Here is a 24,024-nt window from a genome sequence, read left to right on the forward strand (position 1 = left end):
CTCTACAAATTAAATTTGTTAGGATCGCAACTGCTGATCTGTAAATTAACAAACATGTCGGAAAAAAGGAACCATTGGGACTCGAACCTGTCATCTACTGCTTTCCGGGCAGCGACACTACCACCAGGTAGTGAATAATATTCTTTCTTTCATCAATCTATATTTCTACCTCTCGCTTCTCCTTTCCACTTTAATAATTACGTACAACCATCCAATCCGTGAATCATGACGGAAGAAGCTCCCGATGCTTACAGCAACTGTGGCTGTTCTTTACCCTTTAGGTGGGTCGAGTGCCAATTCGCACAGAAAACCCAATAATGTTATACACACTATCCAAGGTCGCTAGCTTGGAAAAGGTTAATGTTCTCGAGTATAACCGCTTTCAATTGGACAAAGATGCGTAGATACAGAAACTGCAAGAAATACGAAAGTATATAGGCATCTATTAATTTAATTCATCTTTTAGAATATGCAGAATCACTAAATTACACGTACGCTATTGAGATTTATTGTACAACCGGTGCTATTCTCCATAATGAATAAGCATATACCATTCAATCCTAATACAGCTACCTCAATCAGCTATGAAAAACAGATAAAAATGCAACATCCGATTGTGTTTCAAAATGAAAACGGCTTTGCACGAAAAGCTACCAATAAGCGGTAAAAATATCCATCCACTTAATTCCACTTGACAAAGACCACCTATACGATTCATTATCAAGGTGCGAACAAGTATCTTGGCTCTGCCTATCATTTGAATTTATCGTCACTGTTACGTTAAATGAACACTCAATCTATAAAACAATTATCATCTCATACATTACCAAAGCCTTTGATTCGTATGCCAGAGAGCTTAAACTCTGGCATGCGAATCGAAGGTTTTAAGGTATGTGATCGTCACTTCTATCTCTTAGTGAGTTTACGCGCCAGTCTTGAAGGTTGCTGTATATCGACCAGACGACAAAGTAGTATGGACTTGAAGACTGGCCGGAAGTGCGGGTGTTTGAAGCCGTATATGATGGGATTTACGCAGCTACCCATGGTAAGTATGACCAGGGTATATACGAACGGCTCTTGGCACGACGGCAAGGCAAAACAGATGGTGAATGGGACGATGCTGATGACGAACGCACAGACAACGAGAAACAAATTCTTCGTGATGTCGGCTTCGAGTGCTTTATTGTGCTTTGCTTGAGGATAGTCTGTGACTGCACTACTGGCCCTCGTGCTGATGACTTCAGCATTTTCATTTTGTTGACATCTTGCCGGGATTTGCGGCGAGAGAGAAGTGAGCTGATTATATTTCCCCGACTTTATAAATGGTATCGGGTTGTTGTCTGCTGCAGGAAATCCATGATCAGTATTCCACGCAACAGGTACATGTATGTCACTACCTATGGACAACCTCCTGGGTGAGTGTCGTGTATAAAGAGAGCGACTGTGTGATCGTGACTGCAGGTTTATAGCGTCAGTTCGAAGGTCGTTCGTTACTGCTCTTGCATGCCGTCTGACAAAGAAATAGGTCTTGAGGTAACAGCACAGCGTTATGAACAGCGTCAGGGCGCATGTACCGCCGATCAGAAATTTCGAAATTGGGTAGTCTTCGTGCCAAGCGCAAACACGAAAGCGACGATAGTAACCAAGGATAATGTGGCCAGTGAGAACTGCCACCCCAAATTCTGTGAGTGGAATCAACCACACGATCACGATCATGGCAACGAGTAATGGGCGCGGGAACACTCGCCCGTATGCCGACTTCGAGCGTGTGACGACGATGAGGCGGTTGACGGCGATCATCGTCATCGTCAATATGCTGCACCCAAGACAAACGATTTCCAGCATCGTGATCACCGCGCAGAATCCATTCGAGGAGAGGAAGGACCGAGGGGAAGACGAGTCGTCGACCACGGCCGCTGCAGCCTGGAATGGCAGCGAAATGCTGGTCAGGAAGTCGGCAACGCAGAGGTTGACGACGAGGACGTTGGTCTGCGTCTGAAGCTTGCGACTGAGGAGCACGGCGAAAAATACCAACAGGTTACCGATGATGCCGAGGAACGAGATAACGGAGAACATCAACGCAATGATGCTCTGTTGAACACGGTCGTCCAGAAAGAATGGCATAATAGACGTCATCTTCGATGTTTTATTTGACGAACTGCTGTAATCCATGACAAACGGAGAGTGAAATGATAACGATGAATGATTGGGGAATCTGGTAATGCTAGATATGAACAGGATTTACACTTACTTGATTTAGACCAACTGCTGCTCAATGAAGAAGTAAGGTGTGTTTGTCCAGATACTGTCCGCTAACTTTCGGCAGTCCGCCCTTGAAACAAAGCAGTCAAAAGAGGGAACAACAACGGCCGATTTCCTTGTAGACGCGAGAAACACAACATCTCCAGCGACGGTATAACACTCTAATTTTAATGTTAAAATTGGTTAATAGACAATATTTTCATTTTGTCTAATATTAACTGGGCAGAAATGTCGCGAAGGATTCGTTCATTTTGACTCACAAATTTCTTTAAAAGTTTGGTTTGTTGGTTGGCTCTCTTTTTTCCCCAGCAAAGTCAATGATCTTCTGAATGCTTGTAAGCTTCGTATAAATTCCACGGTAAATGTTCAATAATGTTCCACGGTTCAAAAACAGCATAATGGTTCCACCAGGAAAAAGGTTATAGCCATCTTCAATTGGTACATTGGCACAGCTTCCCGTGATGTTCAGCATCTGCCATATTTCATAATGTAGGCGCCCGAGAAGCATGAGATTGGTGAAAATTGCCTACACCATGCTTGTAGAACTCTACTTATCATTTCCCGAAATCCTGGATCTTTATTTTGATATTATGCCGACTTTTCCCGGAAAATGATTTTCACGATGACGGGGTGCGTGATTCAATCACTCTTCTTTCGATTTGTCTGTATGGCACGACCTTATACCCGTCGGGATGCGGGGAACCATCAATGTTGCGCATGTCAATTGCCATGATGCATCACCCTCATGCAATAAGTGTTGGGTATACCCTGGTCTTCTGACTTTTACGTTGTTATGCTTCTCTCTTCGAAGCACATTTTCGTGCGCGCGCGCAGTTGGGGAAGGGAGTCAGTCATGCAGTAGAATATCATTAGCAAATCACTTTAATTCACAGTCTCAATGCAGCCGAACCGAACAGGCTCTTTTGCCTAAAATAACCTATCACGGATAACATTGTCCACAAAATTCCAGTCGATTTTAATCTGCGCGAGGGAAAGCGTGATTGTAATAACCGCACTCAGGCACTTAAGGGCTTTTTACACTTGTAAATTTTTGCTTAGCCCCGGACTATCGGTGGGGCTAAGGGGGGGCCTTAGCCCCACCGATAGTACGGGACTATCCTTAGCCCACTTTCTGTTTACACTCGTTTTTGCCAAAGTGGGCTAGCCCCACCGATAGTACGGTACTATCTGGCCCTGCAAAATAGCAGGGGTTAGCACCGCAATTGCGGTGCTAGCACCGCAATTGCGGTGCCAAGCAAGTGAGTGTAAACAGAACGAAAAAATAATCCTGGGCTAAGCGACGGAGACGAAGTGCGACCCTCACTGACCAATCAGAAACGAGGTAATCAAGTGCTGCCGGTGCGTGCGTGTACGTGTACAGTACACAGCGTAATTATGAATATTCATGTGGTTTGGAAAGTCCGGGGCTAAGAAAGACGAGTGTAAAAAGGTCAGTTTTCTCCTTAGCCCCGGACAAGAGATAGTACGGGACTAATTGGCGAGTGTAAAAAGCTGAAAAAATTGGTACGGGACTAACGATAGTCCTGGGTCAGAGAAAGTCCGGGGTTAAGAAACACAAGTGTAAAAAGCCCTTTAGTTGTCGTCTGTCCACCACGATAGGTCCTACAGTTGATCTGGTGGAAACTTGACAAACATAGAAGAGGAATGTAATGCCAGCAACAACGACAAGCATATCGTCTAGGAATCAATATCAAGGCTCTTTCCATCGCGCGCTTAATGATTATTGATTCAGTTTGTTGATTAAGTAATTTTCTTTCATTACAGCTGTAGTTATATCTCACACATGCTTCGTGGCTTCCTTAGGACCCCTTTGACTGTGGGTCAGACAATGAGAACTTGTAGGGGAGGCGGGGTTCCATTTCGTGAAGAGAGTGCAAAGACCTTGTTTTATCGACAACGTTCTCAACAAGACATATCAATCCCGAATATTTAATTTCATCTTAATAGTATTCAACTTTGGTTTGTTTGTTTTCTATCATTAAAAAAAAAAGGTGATGATAAGAAGGCGGATAAACTGAAATTTCGTCAAGAGACGATCACGAGTAAAAAGATAAATAAATATGAACTCCTGTGATGTATCGCTTTAAAGGAAAAAGAAAAAACACGGGAGCATTTCATTATCGTGGAACAACTAAATGATGAACCTATCGTTGTTAGTGTCTTTACTGTAATGATCATTACCTATATAATCACTGTAAATAATGAGATGTTGCCAGCCACACACTATTCTCATTATGTGACGTATTCATAATGACCCACTGGTCCACACTGAATGTAATCAATTAATGCTGATCGACGCGCGTGGTGCGAGAGATACACACACAAAGATGGGGAAGTGAAAAAAAAAAAAAAAAGACAATGGGAGAAGGGACCACAGTAATCAGTCGTTGATATGGTAACATCTTGTAGTAAGCAGGGCCGGCGGAGCGTTTTCAAAAGTGTGGAGCCCACTTCCGGGTTTCATGAGCTAACAAGCAAAAAAAAAAAAAAAAAAAAAAAGGTCCTCGGTCCTTAGCTCCTCTCTTCCCTTCAGTGGAAAAACAACCTTACCGCACTCACTCTATCTATTTCTATTAGTGCCACTTACGTACTTCCGAGTTAAAAAAAGTGTGAGGGCCCAAAGTGATGACACCTTATGTATTACTTTGTATGGTGCACAAAAAGTGCGGGGGCCCGAGCCCCCACGGCCCCCACGGTTCCGCTGACCATGGTAAGAAGCTCAACGTCATCGAATAACCCCTTTCGTACTGATGAAGGGCGAGGTTTTCTTGTACAATAACAAAAGGACTTTGAGGCAGCGATTCTAAGAGGGTTTGAAGAAAAAGTTCTGGAAAAAAAAGTACGGAATTTTGATTGCCATCCAATCAAAATATGACTGCTGGTGATCTGACGACTTTGCGTGTGGGAGAGTTAAAGGCCCTGTTTACCTTTGGGAGCAGTGACTTAAAAGATGCTCAAGATATCACTTTTGATGCATTATTATGTGTAGGTCAGTTGTATCACAAAACATACTACCATGTATTTTTTTTTTTTTTTTGCAATAAAGCCTAAAATATAAGGAGATATATCACTATTTTTCTCATTAAAGCATGACTGCATGTAGATGGTTTAGTCTGGAAACATTTTTATCATAACCATTGTTCACATTTTATATATTTAACAATACTTGACATCGATTATACTTGTTCAAATTTTTACACTGGTTGTTTCTATCCCTAACTCACATTTTAGAACTATTTTGAAGCACTAAGGCTGGGTTTTTGTTTCATCTGCAAATGGTAACTTATGCATTTAATGGATAAAGCATCGTCTTAGGAACTACTTTCTCTTCATTATGCCTAACTTCACAAGCAATCAATTTAAGGGGGCTCTAATAACCATCTTATTTTTTAAGGTGTCTGGCAATTATACTGTGAAGCACTCATTCAAAACAAAATGCTTGCCTGAAACTTGAGAGTAACATGATAATGATCATGCCGTGCTTAAAGAAATTCTCTTCATTTCTACATTTCGTCGCCTATCAACAGCATAATCTGAGGTAACTCAAAGTGAAAAAATAATGGGGGATGTTAACATTGCTTCATTCATATCCCGGAAATTATCATAAAGATTATCATGATAATAATCGCTTATCTCTTTATCTTGCATGTATAAGCGCATTATAGAATAAGAGGAAACGACAGATCTTGGGGCATTTCATGAAGCGTTTTGTCAGATATTTTGTCTGACAAACTGTTAAAAGCTACTGAAATCCTTGCATCTGATTGACTGAGAGCAAATTTGTCTGACAAAGTTGTCAGACAAAATGCTTCATGAAATGCCCCTCTGGTCTATATAGCACTGTAAACGGACGTGTTACAGTTTTAATCTACCTGGGCCCCGTTTTATCCAAAGATAAAATCGATTTTAAAATCCTAACCACACAGGCTGCCATAGACTTACAGTTGAAATCAACTATAATTATAATCAATTTTATTATAACCCTTCATAAAACAGTGCCCAGAAGAGAATGCGTGTAAATGGTGTTTGTGTTCCTGTGCAGGTGTGTGTGTGTGTGTCAGCAGTGTGTGTGCGTGATTGTGTGTATGTGTGTGTGTGTGTGCCGGTGTGTGTGTGTGTGTGTGTGTGTGTGTGGGGGTGTGCGTGTGTGTGTTTTTTTTTTTCACCGATTATATCAAAGTAGGACTGGTAACGGGATAGAATCATCGCGAATATAAAATTACTAATCATGAGGAAAACGTCCATTAATTTGGCACACCGTGCACTATTAGTAAGTTAATGATTCGTTTTAACAAGGACGATACGCTTCGTTCTATGATGCGGAATGGTCGCGTACTAGTACTGAATAATATATGCATCATTCAGGAGGTAATTTTTGCCTTGAGACTACCCCCATTATAGATGCTGTCAACAAAACTAACGATATAGGGACTTAGTGCGTGAAAGCCCAATACATCGTAGATTGCGCGTGGGCGTTTGCAAATTATAAGCAATAACATTATTGTCGTCTTGATCGCATTGTGAAAGAAGAGTGTTTTTTCACAAAATCAAACCGTCAACACGGGGATATACTTCCGTTATCGTCATTGTTCATGTGATAGTTTGCATGGATTTTCAATGGTACACAAGATGTTACATGAGATGTTATAATCTTGTAACGCAACCATATACAATGTGACCTTTTTATCAAAGCAAAACGAATTGGATGAGTCCAATCTACCAGTCATCTTCTTGAAAGACAGAATAAAACAAAAACTCAAAATTTAAAGAAGTATACAATGTGAAAAGTGATGATGTGAATTAATACTTGTCATTTTGTCCAGGTTGGGTCTGGCACATAAAAGCGCTTTTTCTTGTTCATTTTCCGTCATTATGATATGATGCATTATAATCATATCATTATTATGAGCCATGGTTATGATACACACACACATTAAAATGAAATGTGTGTATAAGAGTAATTACATTATCTTGATGGTAGCTCTTATAGTATGCTTTACTGTTGTTTTGTTCTTTTTCATTTTTAAGCATCGCATATAGAATTCATTTAACAATTTATTGTTCTATCGATTCTGCTTAAAAATATATCCCGCTGACAGCCAGTACAATGTTATTGTATATACATTGTAATGTGTATTGGAACTATTTTTCCCTCTAACATTATACTTGACCATAATCCACCACTCGTAAACGAGCATCCCAATGGTTAAGTTTATATCTGAGCTATATATACCACACTTGTCTGAAATAAGATAGAAAAGACAATTTTCTCGGTGTATTTGCACTGACATACTTACTAACATTAGCCATGTTAGATAGACAGGTTTGGAGGTGCAACTTCGCTTATGGTACTAGTATCCGAGATGGCATAGGCTGAAGCTGATACATGCCCTCGAATTAGTAGTACTGTAGTGCAAGGGAAGTAACCATTATAATATTTCATGTTTAAAATGATGGCAAAGTACGATTATCATATTTCGAAAGTATGATACAGGAATAAAAAATTGAACCTATTATGTTTCTATATATTTTTTTTTTTTGTATGGTACACAATACGTGTCTGTTGAAGAGATGATGTTAGATTGCATTATTGTGTGTGTGTGTGTGTGTGTGTGTGAGTGTGTGTGTGGGTGCGTGTGTGTGTGTGTGTGTATGTGTGTGTGTGTGTGTGTGTGTGTGTGTGTGTGTGTGTGTGTGTTGAAGTAAATGATTGATTTGTGCAAAGGTAATATTATACAATATTGGACTAATTACGTCACGGTACATTATGCAATCTATACAATTATATAAAAAATAGATTTATAATATTCTAAGATTATAGAAGTTTCTATCTCAGTCTCTGATTGGTCAGAAATGCAGGACCTTCACTCGCTTTCGTTATCCAGCCCGGCAGTGAGCTGGTAAGTAAGATGCACGTATAGTGATCACCTAAGTATAGGCCCCTATGTTGCACGGGTATCTATATTTTGTGAAATTATCATTAGGTCCTGTTGTCATGTAATTTCTCTCACCGCTAGCACGACAACTTAATTTCAGCTTGCCTCAATTTAGCATAGATATCTTAAATCAAGCAGGATGCGATATATAAATGCAAACATCGACTGCTCGATCTTTTTTCGGGTCAACGTTAAAACTATTTGCCCTCGGTGATATGCTCCTCGATTTCGTCTGTTGAGAAATTCCCTCTGGGCAAATAGTTTTAATCGTGCCTCTTGAAGTTGTACACTACCTTAGGACCTATAGAACAATAAAAGTGGAATAAAATAAAAGTAAAAACCAATGATTTATATGTAAGACTCGACATGTACCATAGAAAATTGTTTTTAATGGGATACAATTTGCGTGTAGGAATTATTGTCATGTCGGGCACGCAAATAAACTTTACTCTGGTGGAAGCAAATTCCTATTGGTAAATGTAGGCCTGAAATTTGTATACAGAATCACATCAGTTTATAGATAGTTAGGTTGACTTTCATTATTGATCATACGAAAACCGCCTGTTCGAACATTTTTCTGCAGTAAGATAATTTAGAAGTGAAATCGTGCTAGTACTACATTGTACATGTACATTACAAATTTAAAAAAAAAAAAAACACAAAAGTTCAACTTAGTCTGTATGTTTAGGCGCTTAGTAACCAGGAAGGTGGCAGTCTCTTTCCACCTCCCTGCTTATACCGAACAGTTTGGGCTAAGCAAGCAGAAAGAAGATGCAATAGTCCCATCCAAAAGTGATGCATTTCAGGGTCCTGTCCTATAAAACTTGTGATAGAAATCAATCAATCACAAATCTCTTGAAAGCTGCAATCAATCGCAACCTGTGATTGATTAACTTTTTTTTTCAAAGATGGATTTGCATTCAATCGTAAAGTTGTGATTGATTTGAATCAATCACAAGTCTTTATAAAACGGGGCCCAGGCCGCGTAGCAAAATAAGTAGGCCTACTGAATAAGGACCAAGAAATTCTTCGACGTGGTGGCCAAGCATGAACAGCTGAGGTCTTTCTCAAAACACTGATAGTGCAAATAATATCGAGACTAGCTCGAATTTGCAAACATTTTGCGGAACTCAGCGGAAGTATGTGCTGGAGATTCATGGCCATCCGTGCCAGATTTAGATTCGTGCGTGTGTGATGCGAGATATCTGTCACATCTGTGCCACGCCAGAGTCGAGACGCCTGCCTCCAGGCAAGCACCACCGAGAGAGCAGGAAAAAGGTACCTCATTTTATTCTTCTTGATTACCAAGTCGAATTATCTAGAATTCATGAGGATATGTCTACTGTGAAATCCTTGCTGATGTCTTTTTTTATATTAATTTGCTGTATCGAATGCAAGATATGCGCACTGCTTTGATCGAAAAATGGTCAGTTTTACGTAGCCTAGTCCCATCTATTTAAATATTTGTTGCAGATTAACATCTCGGGTAGTTAACCTTTGTTTACAACAAGTAGAATGCTCTAACGTTCTGAACGTTAGGCCCTACTACAGCAGGCTACAGGGACTGACGGGCAGCAAGAATGATGGCGAAATGCCAGATCCATGTTAGATGAGTAAAACGGATATACCTTTACAATATGCAATCGCCAATCGGTTATTAACATTAACACTAACGTTTATTTGGAGGTTCGTACTTTGGTGAGGTGGGGTTATTGGTTGGGGGGGGGGGGTCAAGGCCAAGGGTCTAACGTTAGGTTCTTAACTTCTAGATCTAGATTCTGGCTTTGAAAAAAAAAATGTGGATTAGACACTGGTCTGACAGAGATCTATCATCTAGACTTGAATATAATATTAATATGTGTCATGTAGGCCTAGGCCTACCGCCAGTACCGGTATTTATGAAAATATAAGTTAGGGGGTACGGTACTACTAGAGTCTAATAGTCTATAGATTCTACTAGTAGTATAGTGTGGACTTTTTTTTTGTTTTTCAATATCAAATTGGTGCATGCTTTTTAACCTTTTTAAAGGGTTCTTGGTATTGATAAAAAACATATAATCCATGTAAATCTATGAACTATTTTGTAGACTATGCATATAAAAATAAAATCAGACATATTGGTAAATAATTTTTGTAGGCTAAGCATATGTGAAAAAGTAATCAAACATATTGGCAAATAATTTATCCCCTTATAGTGTACTTTCTATTTTGGAGCTAGTTTGATGAATAAGATATAATGTTGCCCTCACCAAATCTAAATTAATTAGCAGATGACCTGGCTGTGAGATTCCTGTACGTGGCAGATTTTGCTCTCTTCTGCAGTGTTTGGGAGGGTTTCCATTCGTAGCATTCACTCTTGCAGAACGTGAGCTACTAAAACAGTCATTACTATTTCGCGTGGTTCTAGCTACACGTACACGTGTACAGTAAGTCTTGCACGCACGTAGATATGATAGAGACTAGTGCGCCACTGCAGTGTGCATACTGTACATGTGTCCATATTAGAAGGCTGAATACGGCGTTTTTGACGAATGAGTTCCTTGAAATTATTATTAGTATTCTAATTACTACGAATACTAGTTTATTTTTAGGAAATCAACGCACAATGAAGGGAAACTACATGTATGACTTCCATTTCATTTTATGGTAGGTTTGCTATAAAATCGGTAGATCAGAAGAGAAAATCGGTATCCGGTCAAAACCTCTAAAAAGCGGTAGTCTACCGCCCAAAGCGGTAGAGTTGGCAAGTATGTAATTTACTATTTGTAGAGTCTAGTGTACTCAACCCCGGGGTGCTCCTTATGTACGCAGTTATACTGTGGAACGCTGTGCATTGGGGCTGGTCGCAGTTGTACTGTACTGTGCTTTAGTAGGCCTAGAGTCTAATTGTGAACAGTTGATTTCTTTAAAGTACCATGGTCTTGGAAATGTCTCAAAGTTTCAGCAATGCAATGCCAAATGGGTCTTATATAATTACAACCAAGGAAAAGAGAATCAACTCAAATCAATGCCAGAACATTCCCTTCTATTTTATAAGATTTTTATTCTTGTCATGGAGCAACAACTTGGCTTGGTTTGAAGTGGCATTGCCCGGCCCAAACGCGACAGGAACTCTATTTTAACTTAAGATATAGATGCAGTCTAGATATAATCATCACCAGACTACTAGCTGGTGACGACTTAGGGTGCGTTTATAAGATTTTGCGGGCCTAGAATCACTGTTTTGACACACTGTTTTGAAACACTGTTTCAAATCACACTTTCGTCAGGAGAGCGTTTATAAGATTTTTTCTCCGAGAGTGTTGGGGCTCTCGCTCAGACTGTGCCATTGCGCAACTCACTCTGCGCAGTTTTTCCTCGGCAAAAGGTCAAACAGGGTGCGCGCAAGGCATTGTGACGTTACATAAACAGTGTTTGCGATCGCGGTTGCGTTTATAAGATTTTTGAAACACTGATTCTACAGAAACACTGTTTGTAAACGCACTATTTTGTGCGTTTACAAACAGTGTTTCAAAACACTCGTTTCAAATCACGGCGAGCGTTTATAAGAATTTTTTCGAGCTAGAATCACTGTTTGGCCAGAAACAGTGTTTCAAAACACTGTTTCTGGCCAAAAGAAAAATCTTATAAACGCACCCTTAGTTAACCATGCCCTTGACTCCACGTTGGAATGTGAGTGGAAGTGGACAGCAAAGCAGTCCACTGTTACTGTCTGTCATAGTGTCCATGAGAAAGTCGTAAGTAAGCTTCAAGTCCACACCAATACTGTACGAGCTGAAATTTTCGCGGTGGTTTTATTTTTGCAAATTTTGCGAATCGCCTTTGAACTGCGAAAAAAACACGCGAAAATAACAACGCACGAATAAGTAAGTTCAGTTAGACCCTCACAACCCCAAAATTAACACGCGAAAATGTCATCCGAGTAGCAATTTGCGAAAATATCTGTATGCGAAAATTTCAGCTTGTACAGTAGCTCATCTGCTCATGGACTACAGTGAAGAAGACAATACACAAAATATTAGAAGATGATGTTGCAAAATATTGGAAGGAAAAGTTAGAGCCACTCCTTTGCCATAGAAAATTTTCAGAGTTATTACTGTTTGAAAAAGAAAATCTCACATGGAGATCCATAATGTTTAATCTCCCTTGAAATGTTCCAAAGTCTTCATGTTTGTATGAATATATTTTTTGGTTTATGGAATTGAGAGAATTGTTATAATGATTGTTAGTAGTGGAAAAGTGAGCAAAGAAAATGGGATTCCATCGGGAGTCGAACCTGAGACCTCCGGATTGCTAGACCGGTGCTCTACTGACTGAGCTATAGAAAGCCCTAGTACAGTGTTTGTCCCAGAAACCCTTAATTCTCAATGCTCGGGTGGTCAGAAGCTATAGCAGTGTGTTTGTGTGTAACACATGCGCACAGTGTTAAAGGGAAGATAAACCCCAAGAGCAATGTGAGTTGAGTGAAAGCAGCAACACTAGTAGAACACATTAGTGAAAGTTTGAAGAAAATCGGACAATCGATGCAAAAGTTATGAATTTTTGAAGTTTTGATGTTGGAACCGCTGGATGAGGAGACTACTAGAGGTTATGATGTATGAGTGGACAACAATACCAAGAAAATATAAAGAAAATTCTGCAAAAATCCATTTTTCATGAAAATTACAAATTCCATCAACTTGATATTGACATATGTTAAGGGTAGCAATTATTCCCCCTACTTTCTGAAAGCGGTTGGTCCATTGCTCTTTCATAATTCTAGAAAAGTGAATTTTTGTTGAATTTCCTTTATATTTTCTTTGTATTGTTGTCCACTCATACGTCATATCCTCTAGTAGTCTCCTCATCCAGCGGTTCCAACACCAAAACTTTAAAAATTCATAACTTTTGCATCGCTTGTCCGATTTTCCTCAAACTTTCACTGATGTGTTCTACTAATGTTGCTGCTTTCACTCAATCCACATTGTTCTTTGGGTTTACCTTCCCTTTAAATACTATTGTTGATATTGGTGCATAAAGTTCACGGACATCATCTGTATTATATGTGACCCGCTACAACAAAAAGGTCCTAAAGTCGCGCACGTTCGAAGCCGTGAAAATCGAGTTTGAAGTCAGAGCATTATAATTGGTCAAAACTTACGATTTTCTGATTTTGATATATTATTGGAGTCTAACATGTCTTCTATCATCTGTCGAAATTTTGAAGCATAATGATCAAAGGAAAGATTAAAAAATAGCGTTTTTCTGAGCCATGTTTTTTGGCGTTTCAACAAAGCAGAAACTGGTTCGAAAATTTGGATTGAGCGCCACAGATAGGTTCCGCCCCTAACAATGACCAGAGTGATCTCATTGGTCAGTTTGCTGCTTGCTGCTAACCGAAGCGTGAAGCTCGCACACTGCCCAGTCGACTGGTGCGTGCGGGCGGGGTGCGCTATGCTCAGCCGCTTCTCACATCCTGGTCACTGATTGGTTGGTGAGGAGACCGCCGACGCTGATGTGCTTGAATGAACTCTTCGGGGTTGCTAGGGCTTACCTTCTATTGTCCAGAGGTTAAAACTGACTTGCGTGTCCCTTGATCGCGATTGCGTCCAAAGGAAGACTTTTAGGGCGCTTTTCTCGAAACAGTGATTTTCCAGACGTCTCGACATGCTCTCTTTTAAACATCGATATCTCCGCAGCCGATTATTTTATAAAATGTGTTATGTATCAATTTAAAGCAGAAAGATTAGGGAATTATATCATGCAATTTTCAAATAATCGACCTCGCCCAACTTTAGGATCATTTTGTTGTAGTGGGTCACATATGTTCTTAAAATTGTGATTTGTAACTTTTGATGTATACCTGCAGTTATCTTTATGGAACCTGGTTATGTATTCAAACATTTTTTTTTTTTTTGAGTAAAGAAATGATTCAATCAAAATATATATATATATATATATATATATATATATATATATATATATATATATATATATATATATACTATATATATATATATATATATACATATATATATATATATAATATATATATATATATATATATATATATATATATATATATATATATATATACATATATATATATATATGGACTGTTGAATATGTCTATCGGTATTTCCTGAGTATTAACAAGGGTTTGACTTTGATGTTATGTTTTCAATCATTAGGAAATAATCCCCATATTCATTTGTGTCTACATTAATGCAATGTTGTAATTCTGTTTTCTACTGTCCAATGTTCCTCCAGAAAGTGAAGTTGCAGCCTGGACCTGTCGAAAAATAAAAGAAGAAAAAAAAAATGAGTGCTCTTCAATATTGGCACATCCTACTTCTCCTGCTGCCAGCTCATATAGTAGTAGGAGAGAGGCCAGGAGATAATCTACCAAACATTGTCATCCTCTTTGCCGATGATGTGGGCTACGGCGACCTGGAGGTGTATGGCCATCCCACGTCTTCCACTCCAAACTTGAACAAGTTGGCGGAAGGCGGACTGGTCTTCACCCAGTTCTATGCAGGCTCCCCTGTGTGTAGCCCTTCAAGGCAAGTGGATTTCCTCGGATCCATAGTTTGTTGAATTATTATTATTTCTTCACATCACTGCTTGTCCTATCTGCTGGCTTGCATCCCTTTGCCAGTTGGCCAGTCATCCCTGTCTAGTTACCCTCGATTGAATAATCCTTGCTGAATCACGATAGCTTTTTGTGTCTAGCTGTCCCATAATTTTGCGAAATGGGGTTTTGGGATGTGCATATTGCACCCAAGAGGAGCATTTATTTGATAGTACGACAAGTATGTAACTCTCGGATGATGTAGTAAGTTATGTTTGTGTAGCATGGGTCATATGAAGGCTTATTTTCACATGCTGAAAACAAGAGTAAGTTAAGTCCAATTCAGTGTAATACGGTATGGTAGCAAAAAAAAAAAAAAGAAAAGCTGCTGAAAATTGCTTGCAGTAATGGCAAGCCAATGAAGTAAAATGGAGTCAAAAGGGGCCTGAGCTTTCGATCCTAGCAGAATCTTCACCAGAGGCAAAATGACAAACAGGCAGGGAAAGCAATCAGAAGTATAAGGTCTACACACTACAAGAACAGTCAAGGGAGGGCTAGGGACACAGAACAAAGAAAATAAAAGGGAAGGGTTGGAGGTCATGGGCAAGGAGCCCAGCAGGTAAAGGGAGGAGGATTAAAGCAGGAAGGTGGACAGACAAAAGGCAGAGGAGGGTCAGTGATGATCCTGAGGACCATGGGGGCAACCTGTGAAGGATAAAGATGAATAGGGAGGCAACATCAAACAAGATAAGGAACAACAGAGGGATAAAGGAAGGAAAAGAGTGAAATAGCAACAGCATGTGTGGGGGTGGGTGGAGCAAGCAGTGCCCCTAACCTGGTGTACCAAGAAGAGGCAACAAAATGAAAGTGAGAGTCAACCAACAAGTGCAAGTTTATATCAAATAGATCAAAGTATATATATAAAAGATAAAAATAAAGATAACAGTATTAATGATGATATTGATCATTTAGTTATAATAATGAGAATGATAATTATGAAAAATCCAAAAAGGGGGAAAAAGCAAATAATTCAAAGGAGAGATTATGCATATATATGTGTATATGGGCCGTGATGCAAGAAAAGGGCCCATAGCCCTGTTGCACACAAACACCATAAAATGGCGCGAAGTTTGGCAGACGAATACGCGCAAAAAAAAAGGAGAAAAAAAATCAGCTAGCTATCTGCGTGCACACGCATAAATGCATCAAAAAGTTGCAGGATTTGGACGAAACATGCTTTTTAAATGTCAAAATTGGGGAAATTAAGAGTTGAATTTCAGAAAATGGTTTGCATATCTACATACTTCAGAATTCATTCTACAATGTGGTGGTGAAAACTCAAATTCATTATTTTATGCCCTAAGGGCCCTTTTCTCATGTTATGGCTGATATATATGCACATATAAACACAGACAAATACAAGTGTGTGTATGTGTAGGTGGAAAAAGGCTGTACAAAAGAGACTTTGACAAGAGGAAGGAATCAGTCGGGAATAAAAGGAAATAGTGCAAAGAATGAAAAAAAAAAAAGAAAGTTAGTCATTTCCCTCCTGGATATTGAGGCCATGGGGTTGGATTGAAAAGAATAAAGCCAGAAAACATCAAGAACATTTTTTTTTTGAAGTCTTGAAAAAGCATTCACTTTTTTTAGTGGATTTTTCTTGTGATTTTGTGTTCTACAAAAATTTTCACTTGTCATCTTCCTCTCTTCCCTAAATTGTCAAGAGCCTCTATAAAAATGTGTTTTTTTTTAATGCCTCTGCCAAGAAGTGGTGCCGGAGGCATTATGTTTTCGGGGCATCCGTCCGTCCATCCTTTCGTCCTTCCGTCCGTAATCAATTTTTTGGACAGTGTAACTAAAAAACATTTGAGGTATCATAATGAAACTTGGCATGTATATATTTATGAGTGGGTGAAGTTGTGCCTATCAACCTGTAGGTGCACATGCTCAAGGTCAAAGGTCAAAAGGTGAAGGTCAAATGCTCAAAATTTCACTATTTCCCCCATATCTATGCAATGCCTGAAAGATATTTTCTTGAAACTTTGTGTACACATGTACTACCAAATAAAGATTCTCTGGTGAGAGTTTTGGGTCATGAAGTCAAAGGTCAAAAAGTCATGGTCAAATGCTCAAAATTTCACTATCTCCCCCATATCCATGCAATGCCTGAAGATATTTTCTTGAAACTTAGTGTATATATGTACTGCCAAATAAAGATTCTCCAGAGAGAGTTTCTGGTCATGAGGTCAAAGGTCAAGGGTCAAAGGTCAAGTCAAAATGTTGAAATTTCATGTTTTTCACAATATCTCGCAAATGGTTCAAGGTATCTTTGTGGAACTTATGCATGTAGTGACTGGCAGTGATTATGAAGGGAATTTAGGGGTCGTGGGTCAGGGTCATGGGTCAAAGGTCAAAGTCAACTCCTCAAAATGTCATTACTTCCCTCATATTTATGCAATGCCTGCAGGATTTTTCTTGAAACTTAATTATGTATACATACCCAGTAGAGATTCTGTGGGAAGTTTCTTGCCAAAAGGTCAAAGGTGCAAAGGTCAAGTGAAAGTGTTAATTTCATTTCTTCCTCCATATCTCGAAAGTAAAGGTATCATCATGAGCACTTATTACATATTTATGCATGTTCTACCTGACAGTGATTCTCTTTGGAACTTTAAGGTCAAAGGTCAAGGGTCAAAGGCCAGGTTTAAATACTAATATTTTACCATTTAATACTGAAATTAGACTTTTTTTCCATACCTTGAAAATTACTCAATGCATAAACTTATAAAAGGGTCAAAAGTCAAGTAAAAAAATCCTAAAATCCCCAAATACCTGCACTCTAATGTGAATTTAGTCATTCATCCAATTAAACCCAGTTCAAGGAAAGTGAACATTCAGCACATTTGTGACAAACCTGTCATTTTGATGTTTTGCCAATTACGATTTATGTGGAATTGTCATCACACATTGTCAAGACATTGAACTATAGACCTATCAGGAGAATCATGCATTATGGCGGAGGCATACCAGTTGCCGTAGCGACATTTCTAGCTTACCTTTTGATCTGGAGTATAAATGATTACTTGTGAATTTTGTGACAGTGCATTTCTTGTTATCAGGGGTGAATACTTCAGAGATGACAACCAATTTGTATCCCAGCTTGTTGTATTCATGATAGCTCAGAGGGTTCACTGTTGTTACAAAATGGCTATTTTGACCCTTCAAAGTTCATTACTAATATCATGGGTGAATATATACTTTCCGTGACAAAGGGATGTATATAGGCACTGCCCTGGTAAGCTATACCAGGATGTCCCATAATTTCACAAGGGGGTAACAAGGTTTACCTCTGGACCATCCCCCAAAAAGTTTGCTCCCCTGCTTTACACCTGAGACCTCCTAGATCACTGGGTCCAAGCGACAGGAGCTGTGATACTCTACTTGCTTAGTAAGAAAAGCAAAATGTATTCACTTACTTTTCTTTCTTCCCAGGGCTGCCATCCTGACTGGCCGCCAAGCCGTGAGATCTGGCATCTACCCTGGGGTCCTCCTCCCAACCAGCACCGGGGGTCTACCTCTCAATGAGACCACCATAGCCGAGGTGCTTAAGACCAAAGGCTACAGCACGTCCATCGTCGGCAAGTGGCATCTGGGCGTTGGCAAGGACAGGATGTACCTACCGACCCACCAGGGCTTCGATGAGTATCTTGGGGTACCGTACTCGCATGATATGTGCCCCTGTCACACTTGCTTCTACCCCAGCGATCCGTGTTGGAACACGTGTGACTTCAATTACACAGGCTGTCCACTCTTCCAAGACACCAACATCATAGAGCAGCCTGTCAACCTTCTGACGCTAGATGAGAAATATGTGAGCCAGGCCAACTCGTTTATCGATAGAAATGCTGATGCTGGAAATCCCTTCTTCCTGTACTATGCCTTCCAGCATGCACACCACCCCCAGTTCGCGAGCCAGAAATTTCGCAACAGTACGGCAAGGGGCACATATGGGGACTCGCTGGCCGAGCTGGACTGGTGTGTGGGCAAGGTGTTGGCCCAGCTGAAGGCTAGTGGTGTCCTAGAAAACACCCTCGTGCTTTTCACCTCTGATAATGGGTAAGTGTCTGTCACACTAAATGGAAATGATTTTGTTTCAAATATCTTATACTACAAGCAAAGAAAAAACAACACTTCTGCTCTTTCTTTCTTTTTTATCAACTATTAAACTATTCTAAATAAGGCATGATGCTGTATCTAAGAATACTGATGTAGGAATATTTGTCAGGGAAAAAGGAGACCAGTTTGGCACATTCGCTTTGGATGTTGCCACTCTAGATCTCTAAAGAATGTGAGTGGAGTGTCAATTTCATTCACTGTCTAACACATAATTTAGAAAAAACTTTTTTTTTTTTTAAATTTTGCTTAAAGGGAAGGTATTGTATCGGTTGAGATAGGGCTTCAGGTTCTAAACTTTTTTTTGGTATAGAAATGAGAAACCTCTCCTGAAACATGAAAGAACATAAAAATCTGAGATGAATTCCGTTTATTCGATGAAAATTGGTTTTTAAATGGCTGGGATAGCCAAAAAAAAAGGTGATCCTAGCTAAAAGGTGGGGAAAATGATGTCATCAGATAAACCTTGAATTCCTCTCAGAATTGAATGCTCTTTAAAATTTCACAAAGTGGTTTCTAAGCATTTCGCAAAATGTTAAAAGCCAAATCTTCATCCCAATCGATACTATACCATCCCTTTAATGCGACTCTTCCATGCAGACCCAGTCTCCGCAATGAGAACCGAGGGGGCAATGCAGGTCTGCTGAAGTGCGGCAAGGGGACCACGTACGAGGGAGGGCAGAGGGTTCCAGCCATCGCCTACTGGCCAGGTCGCATCAAGCCCGGTCGTACGATGGAACTTGCTAGCAATCTGGACTTCCTGCCCACGGTGGCCAATCTGGTAGGGGCAACACTGCCCTCTGTCATCCTGGACGGGGTGGACATGGCTCCGATTCTCTTCGAAGACGATAAGGTATTGTTTGTTTTTTAAGTGGTGAAGATTTTTTTAAATGCCCATGGTATGGATTGTTATCATAGGCAAAAGGAATGTCAGAAGAAACGCACCCAGCTTTACACTTGAAACTGTACAACCAGAAACATTCGCAGCATGAAACTTTTGTGAATTAGAGCTGACATCCTTTTTCTTGGTATGAAATTTTCACAAATTGCCACTGGCATTCAAGGCTTTGTGTAGACAAATAATATCACATGCCTTTTACTTTCACAAACCTTGGCTTCCAGCAAAATTTGCAAAAGTGTCATGCATACAAAAATGTGTTGTTTTACAGTATACTGTCAGGAACTGATGATAGCCCGAGGTGAAAGAAGTGTTGACTTTAGTTGCTGATGCTGGTGGAAATCAAAGTAGTAGCATTGATAACAGCTGTGAGCATTGCTGTCTTTCAGTCTGACTTTGTGCATTTATGTTCTACCCAATTAAAGGAAAAGACCAGTGTATTATGTATGGTTAACTATTTAATATTTTCAATACAGCGTGCATAGGTTCTGTAGCATTTCCTGTCCATTCAGTAGATAGTAATTCAAGAGGACTCCTGCACAAGCATAGAGTGGATAAGAGTGCACTTTGGATGTATAGGGGACCCCCTTCTGGCTAGTTTCAATGTTTGCCTTAGTGTTGCACTGTTTATTCTGGTAAAGTGAGATTTAGATGTTTCTGAATTGTGGAGACAAAATTACCGCTCCTTCATTCTGCCTTGAAAAGAGGCAAGTGCATGAAGAATGATGCTGATTTGATATTAAATGGATTCTCGGGCCAACTCTATAAAAAAAAAAAAAATAAGAAAGGAAAGAGTAAAAACAAAATAGATGCAAGCACCAGTGTTTTGGCAGAATAATTCCTCGTGTAATAGTTGATCCGCTTACTCTATCGTTGCTGACTGACTTCTCTGGTCTGCCTTTCATCACAGAGCAAACGGGAATCTTTCTTCTACTTCTTCACCGAGGCAAACCCCAAGTACGGTGTCTACGCAATCAGATACAGGCAGTACAAAGCCCACTACTACACGCAGGGACAGATCAATTCGGACGACAAGAACCACGATGAAGACTGCAGGCCCTCCCACAAACGGACCTTCCACGACCCTCCGCTGCTCTTCGACCTGGACCAGGACCCCAGCGAGAACTACAACCTCTCGTCGACGGACTACGAGGACGTCCTTGCGCAGATACAGGAGATCAAGACAGAGTACGAGCGCACCCTGGTGTGGGGTGAGTCTCAAACCAACAGAGCGGAGAGCACGTCGGTGGAGCCGTGCTGCAAGCAGGGTTGCTCTCCCTTTCCCGACTGCTGCCAGTGTCACAGACTTCTTTTCTGGGAGAAGGCCCTCCCCAGATCTCACTGGACCAGGAACTCTAGTCTCCCATAGAGCCAGGTATATCCCACTCATGTGTAGACTACTTTTTTTAGGGGGTCTCAGGCGGAAATACGCTCAACAAAGTTTCTAATACTTCATCATCGCCTTTAAATACAGCCAAGATAAGGAATATGTAATTTGTAGACCTTTTATGATGTCACTATCAGGATTGTTGTTGGTTTTTTTTTTTCTCTCTCATTCATGTGACACAACAAGTTTGCCAGCATTCTAAGGGAATATATGCAACATTAGAAAGCACTCTATTGTCCCCCTTGCCTGATTTAAAAATCAGTATTGGTCTACACTCTTGCAGCTGTTGCTTTGTTGGTACCCTTTTAGGAATTCCTGGAGATCCAAGCTTGTGGGAGGGCGGCAGTCGTACAAGGGAGAGGCTTAAACAGGAGGTATATTCATGGCATTCCATCCCACATCACATGCCACACACTTATCTATGTTTTATCCACTCAGGATCACTGTGTTGATATGCTATTGCCATTCTTTTTAATACACACAAATATTGCTGTTAGCAGTGGTGAAGTTAAGTAAAACTTGAAGTAAAACTTGATGGACTATTAAAAAGGAATAGCTAAAAGTGGTAATGGTCTTCCAGAGAATGTGCAATAATTCTGTGTTCCAGCATGAACTTGCAAAAGTGTGTTTTGTAAGTGCATGTGATGTCAGCGTCTATACAATCTCCTTGGTGTTATTATATAAAGTTATAATGGTGGAGTGTACCAAAAACAAGTGTTTTTTTTTTTCAAAGTAGTGAAAATTATATGAAATGTGTGCCATGCGTGGAATGTCGTATTTGTGAATACAGTAGATAATCTGTATCATTTTCACATATGTCATTAACTCTCTCTTCATCGATCACTTTCTCTAACTGCTGCATAGATAGATCCAAACTATCTTAGTTTGATTTTTATATGCCTACGCATTTTATGTTAACTTGCCAAGCTTTTTCATCAGCATTCAGTAACCCATCCAAACCTGAAATAGTTGGAAAGTTAGCAAGCACACTCAGGAGCAGCGATGTGCCTAAGCTCAGTCCAACAGGAAGGCCGTGGTGACACAATAGGGATTAGGGGGATTAGATAATCTCTATTTATTGACAGTTAGTTTCCAGACATCTGTGCCAATCTGCAGAGAAAGGACTCCAGTTCGCTCGCTGATCAGTGCCCAAAGCACTGTTTACAAGTAGTGAATGGTCAGGAGTGCGATGTTACAAGATTTCGCGCGAGGTGAAATATAGAGGCACTCTATTCAACGAGACGAAGACGAGTTGAATAATGTGCCTCATCTTTCACCGAGTGCGAAATCTTGTTCCATTGCATGAGTATAAGACCAGACACTATTTGTTTTATACACCACCTCGGATGTCAACTGATGTAGTTTTCTTTAAATATTGCCCAGATTTCCAGGGACTTCCAAAATAAGAAAACTGTGAAATGCTGTCAGGGGGATGATGGTCAGCACACACCAACAGCAAACAGAGTATAGCCGTGCTGTTACCAGTGTTGATTAACTATTTGTAAACTCTACTTTATTCACTTGATTGTACGAATCAATTGTATACCTGGCATGGAAAAGGCTGAAATCGTTTGCAGCCCTTCACAGTGCAGTGCATGTAGATTTGACCTGTAGGATTAGAGAAAACATGTTTGGTTTTACAGTGAAAATGAGACTATGCAAAAGCCACTGTTTTTGTTTTTGTTTTTTTCCTTTTTTTTGTGTGTGTCCTGCTCCTTCACAAATGTGTACATCCCCATAAAGCAATGAAACAAAACAAAACAAGGCATTGTTCAACAGAAGGCAAAGATAGTCCCATCCCAAAGTTATTTGATTTCCCATGAATTTTATAGAGACAACAGGAATTATTATTATATTCTTTTAAAGATTTGAATAAATTTCCTGTACAGTAGAATAGCATGTGCTCATTATTGGAATTCCTATGACATACTCAGTTGTCTGAAAACAAGGTTTATGTACATACCACAAGAAAGCATTGTAGCCTGAGAATTCTCTATGTAGATTTCAAGTGTTTACTCCATGCAATGTTTTACTCGCCTTTAAGCATTAGATATGATTCTTTTCATTAACAGTACTAATGAAGTGTAAGTGTGTGAGTGTTACTTGTAGCCATTTCTAAGTTCTAACTCATTACTTCAAAACACATACTAACCAGAGCACCAGACAGATCAAACGAGCATTTACCAGGATCATCGAATGACTCCATCAATCCTAGGGCTACCTGAAACATCATTTTAGAATACTGTGTATGATTCAGCTAGAAATATAAATAAGAACAGATATTCTACTGAATACTGATAAAAACAAAATACAAAAACCAGAACCAAGAATCAGCGTGTGATTGTCCTATCACACCAAAAGGCATGACCAAAAACAAACAAACAAACAACATATAAAAATAAAGGAAAGGGAAAAAGGCACAAACTATTTAAATACTACCTCACTTGAATGTTCTTACAATGAGAGATGTTTGAAGTTTTAATATGCATATACAGTATGTGTATGTGTGTGCATCTATCAAGGAGTCATAGAGAGCAATTGTCAGTTTTGCTGTATTTTTTTTTTCTGAAACCTTACATTGGCCATTTTGTAAGACTTCTGATTGCTTTAACTTGTAGCATGATATATTTGAAACTTTTAGGGAAAAGCGTGTGTACACTGTGTATTAGTGAGCATTGACCAACCAGCTTGAGTGGCTTACTTGCGCTGGCCTGGTCAGTCATTAATCACTAATATGGCATTATTGGTTTTTTTTTTTTTTTTTTTTGTATAACATTTCCAGTATTTTGAACAAGTCAAG

The 24,024-nt window shown here is 39.7% G+C and overlaps 2 protein-coding genes across 2 annotated transcripts; one reads left to right on the forward strand and one right to left on the reverse strand.

Moving 5' to 3' along the window:
- Positions 1–906: 906 nt before the first annotated feature.
- Positions 907–2,136, reverse strand: LOC140232824 (G-protein coupled receptor moody-like). The gene has a single exon (XM_072312939.1). It carries the CDS (start codon positions 2,134–2,136, stop codon positions 907–909), a length of 1,230 nt encoding a protein of 409 aa, XP_072169040.1.
- Positions 2,137–14,472: 12,336 nt separating this feature from the next.
- LOC140232939 (arylsulfatase A-like) lies at positions 14,473–21,741 on the forward strand. Its single transcript, XM_072313047.1, has 4 exons — positions 14,473–14,761; positions 18,259–18,882; positions 19,540–19,792; positions 20,748–21,741. Exons 1-4 carry the CDS (start codon positions 14,520–14,522, stop codon positions 21,204–21,206), a joined length of 1,578 nt encoding a protein of 525 aa, XP_072169148.1. The 5' UTR covers positions 14,473–14,519; the 3' UTR covers positions 21,207–21,741.
- The last annotated feature ends 2,283 nt before the right edge of the window (positions 21,742–24,024 follow it).

Source organism: Diadema setosum, chromosome 9 (genome assembly GCF_964275005.1).
Source record: "Diadema setosum chromosome 9, eeDiaSeto1, whole genome shotgun sequence".
In the NCBI taxonomy this organism is placed as follows: Eukaryota; Metazoa; Echinodermata; class Echinoidea; order Diadematoida; family Diadematidae; genus Diadema; species Diadema setosum.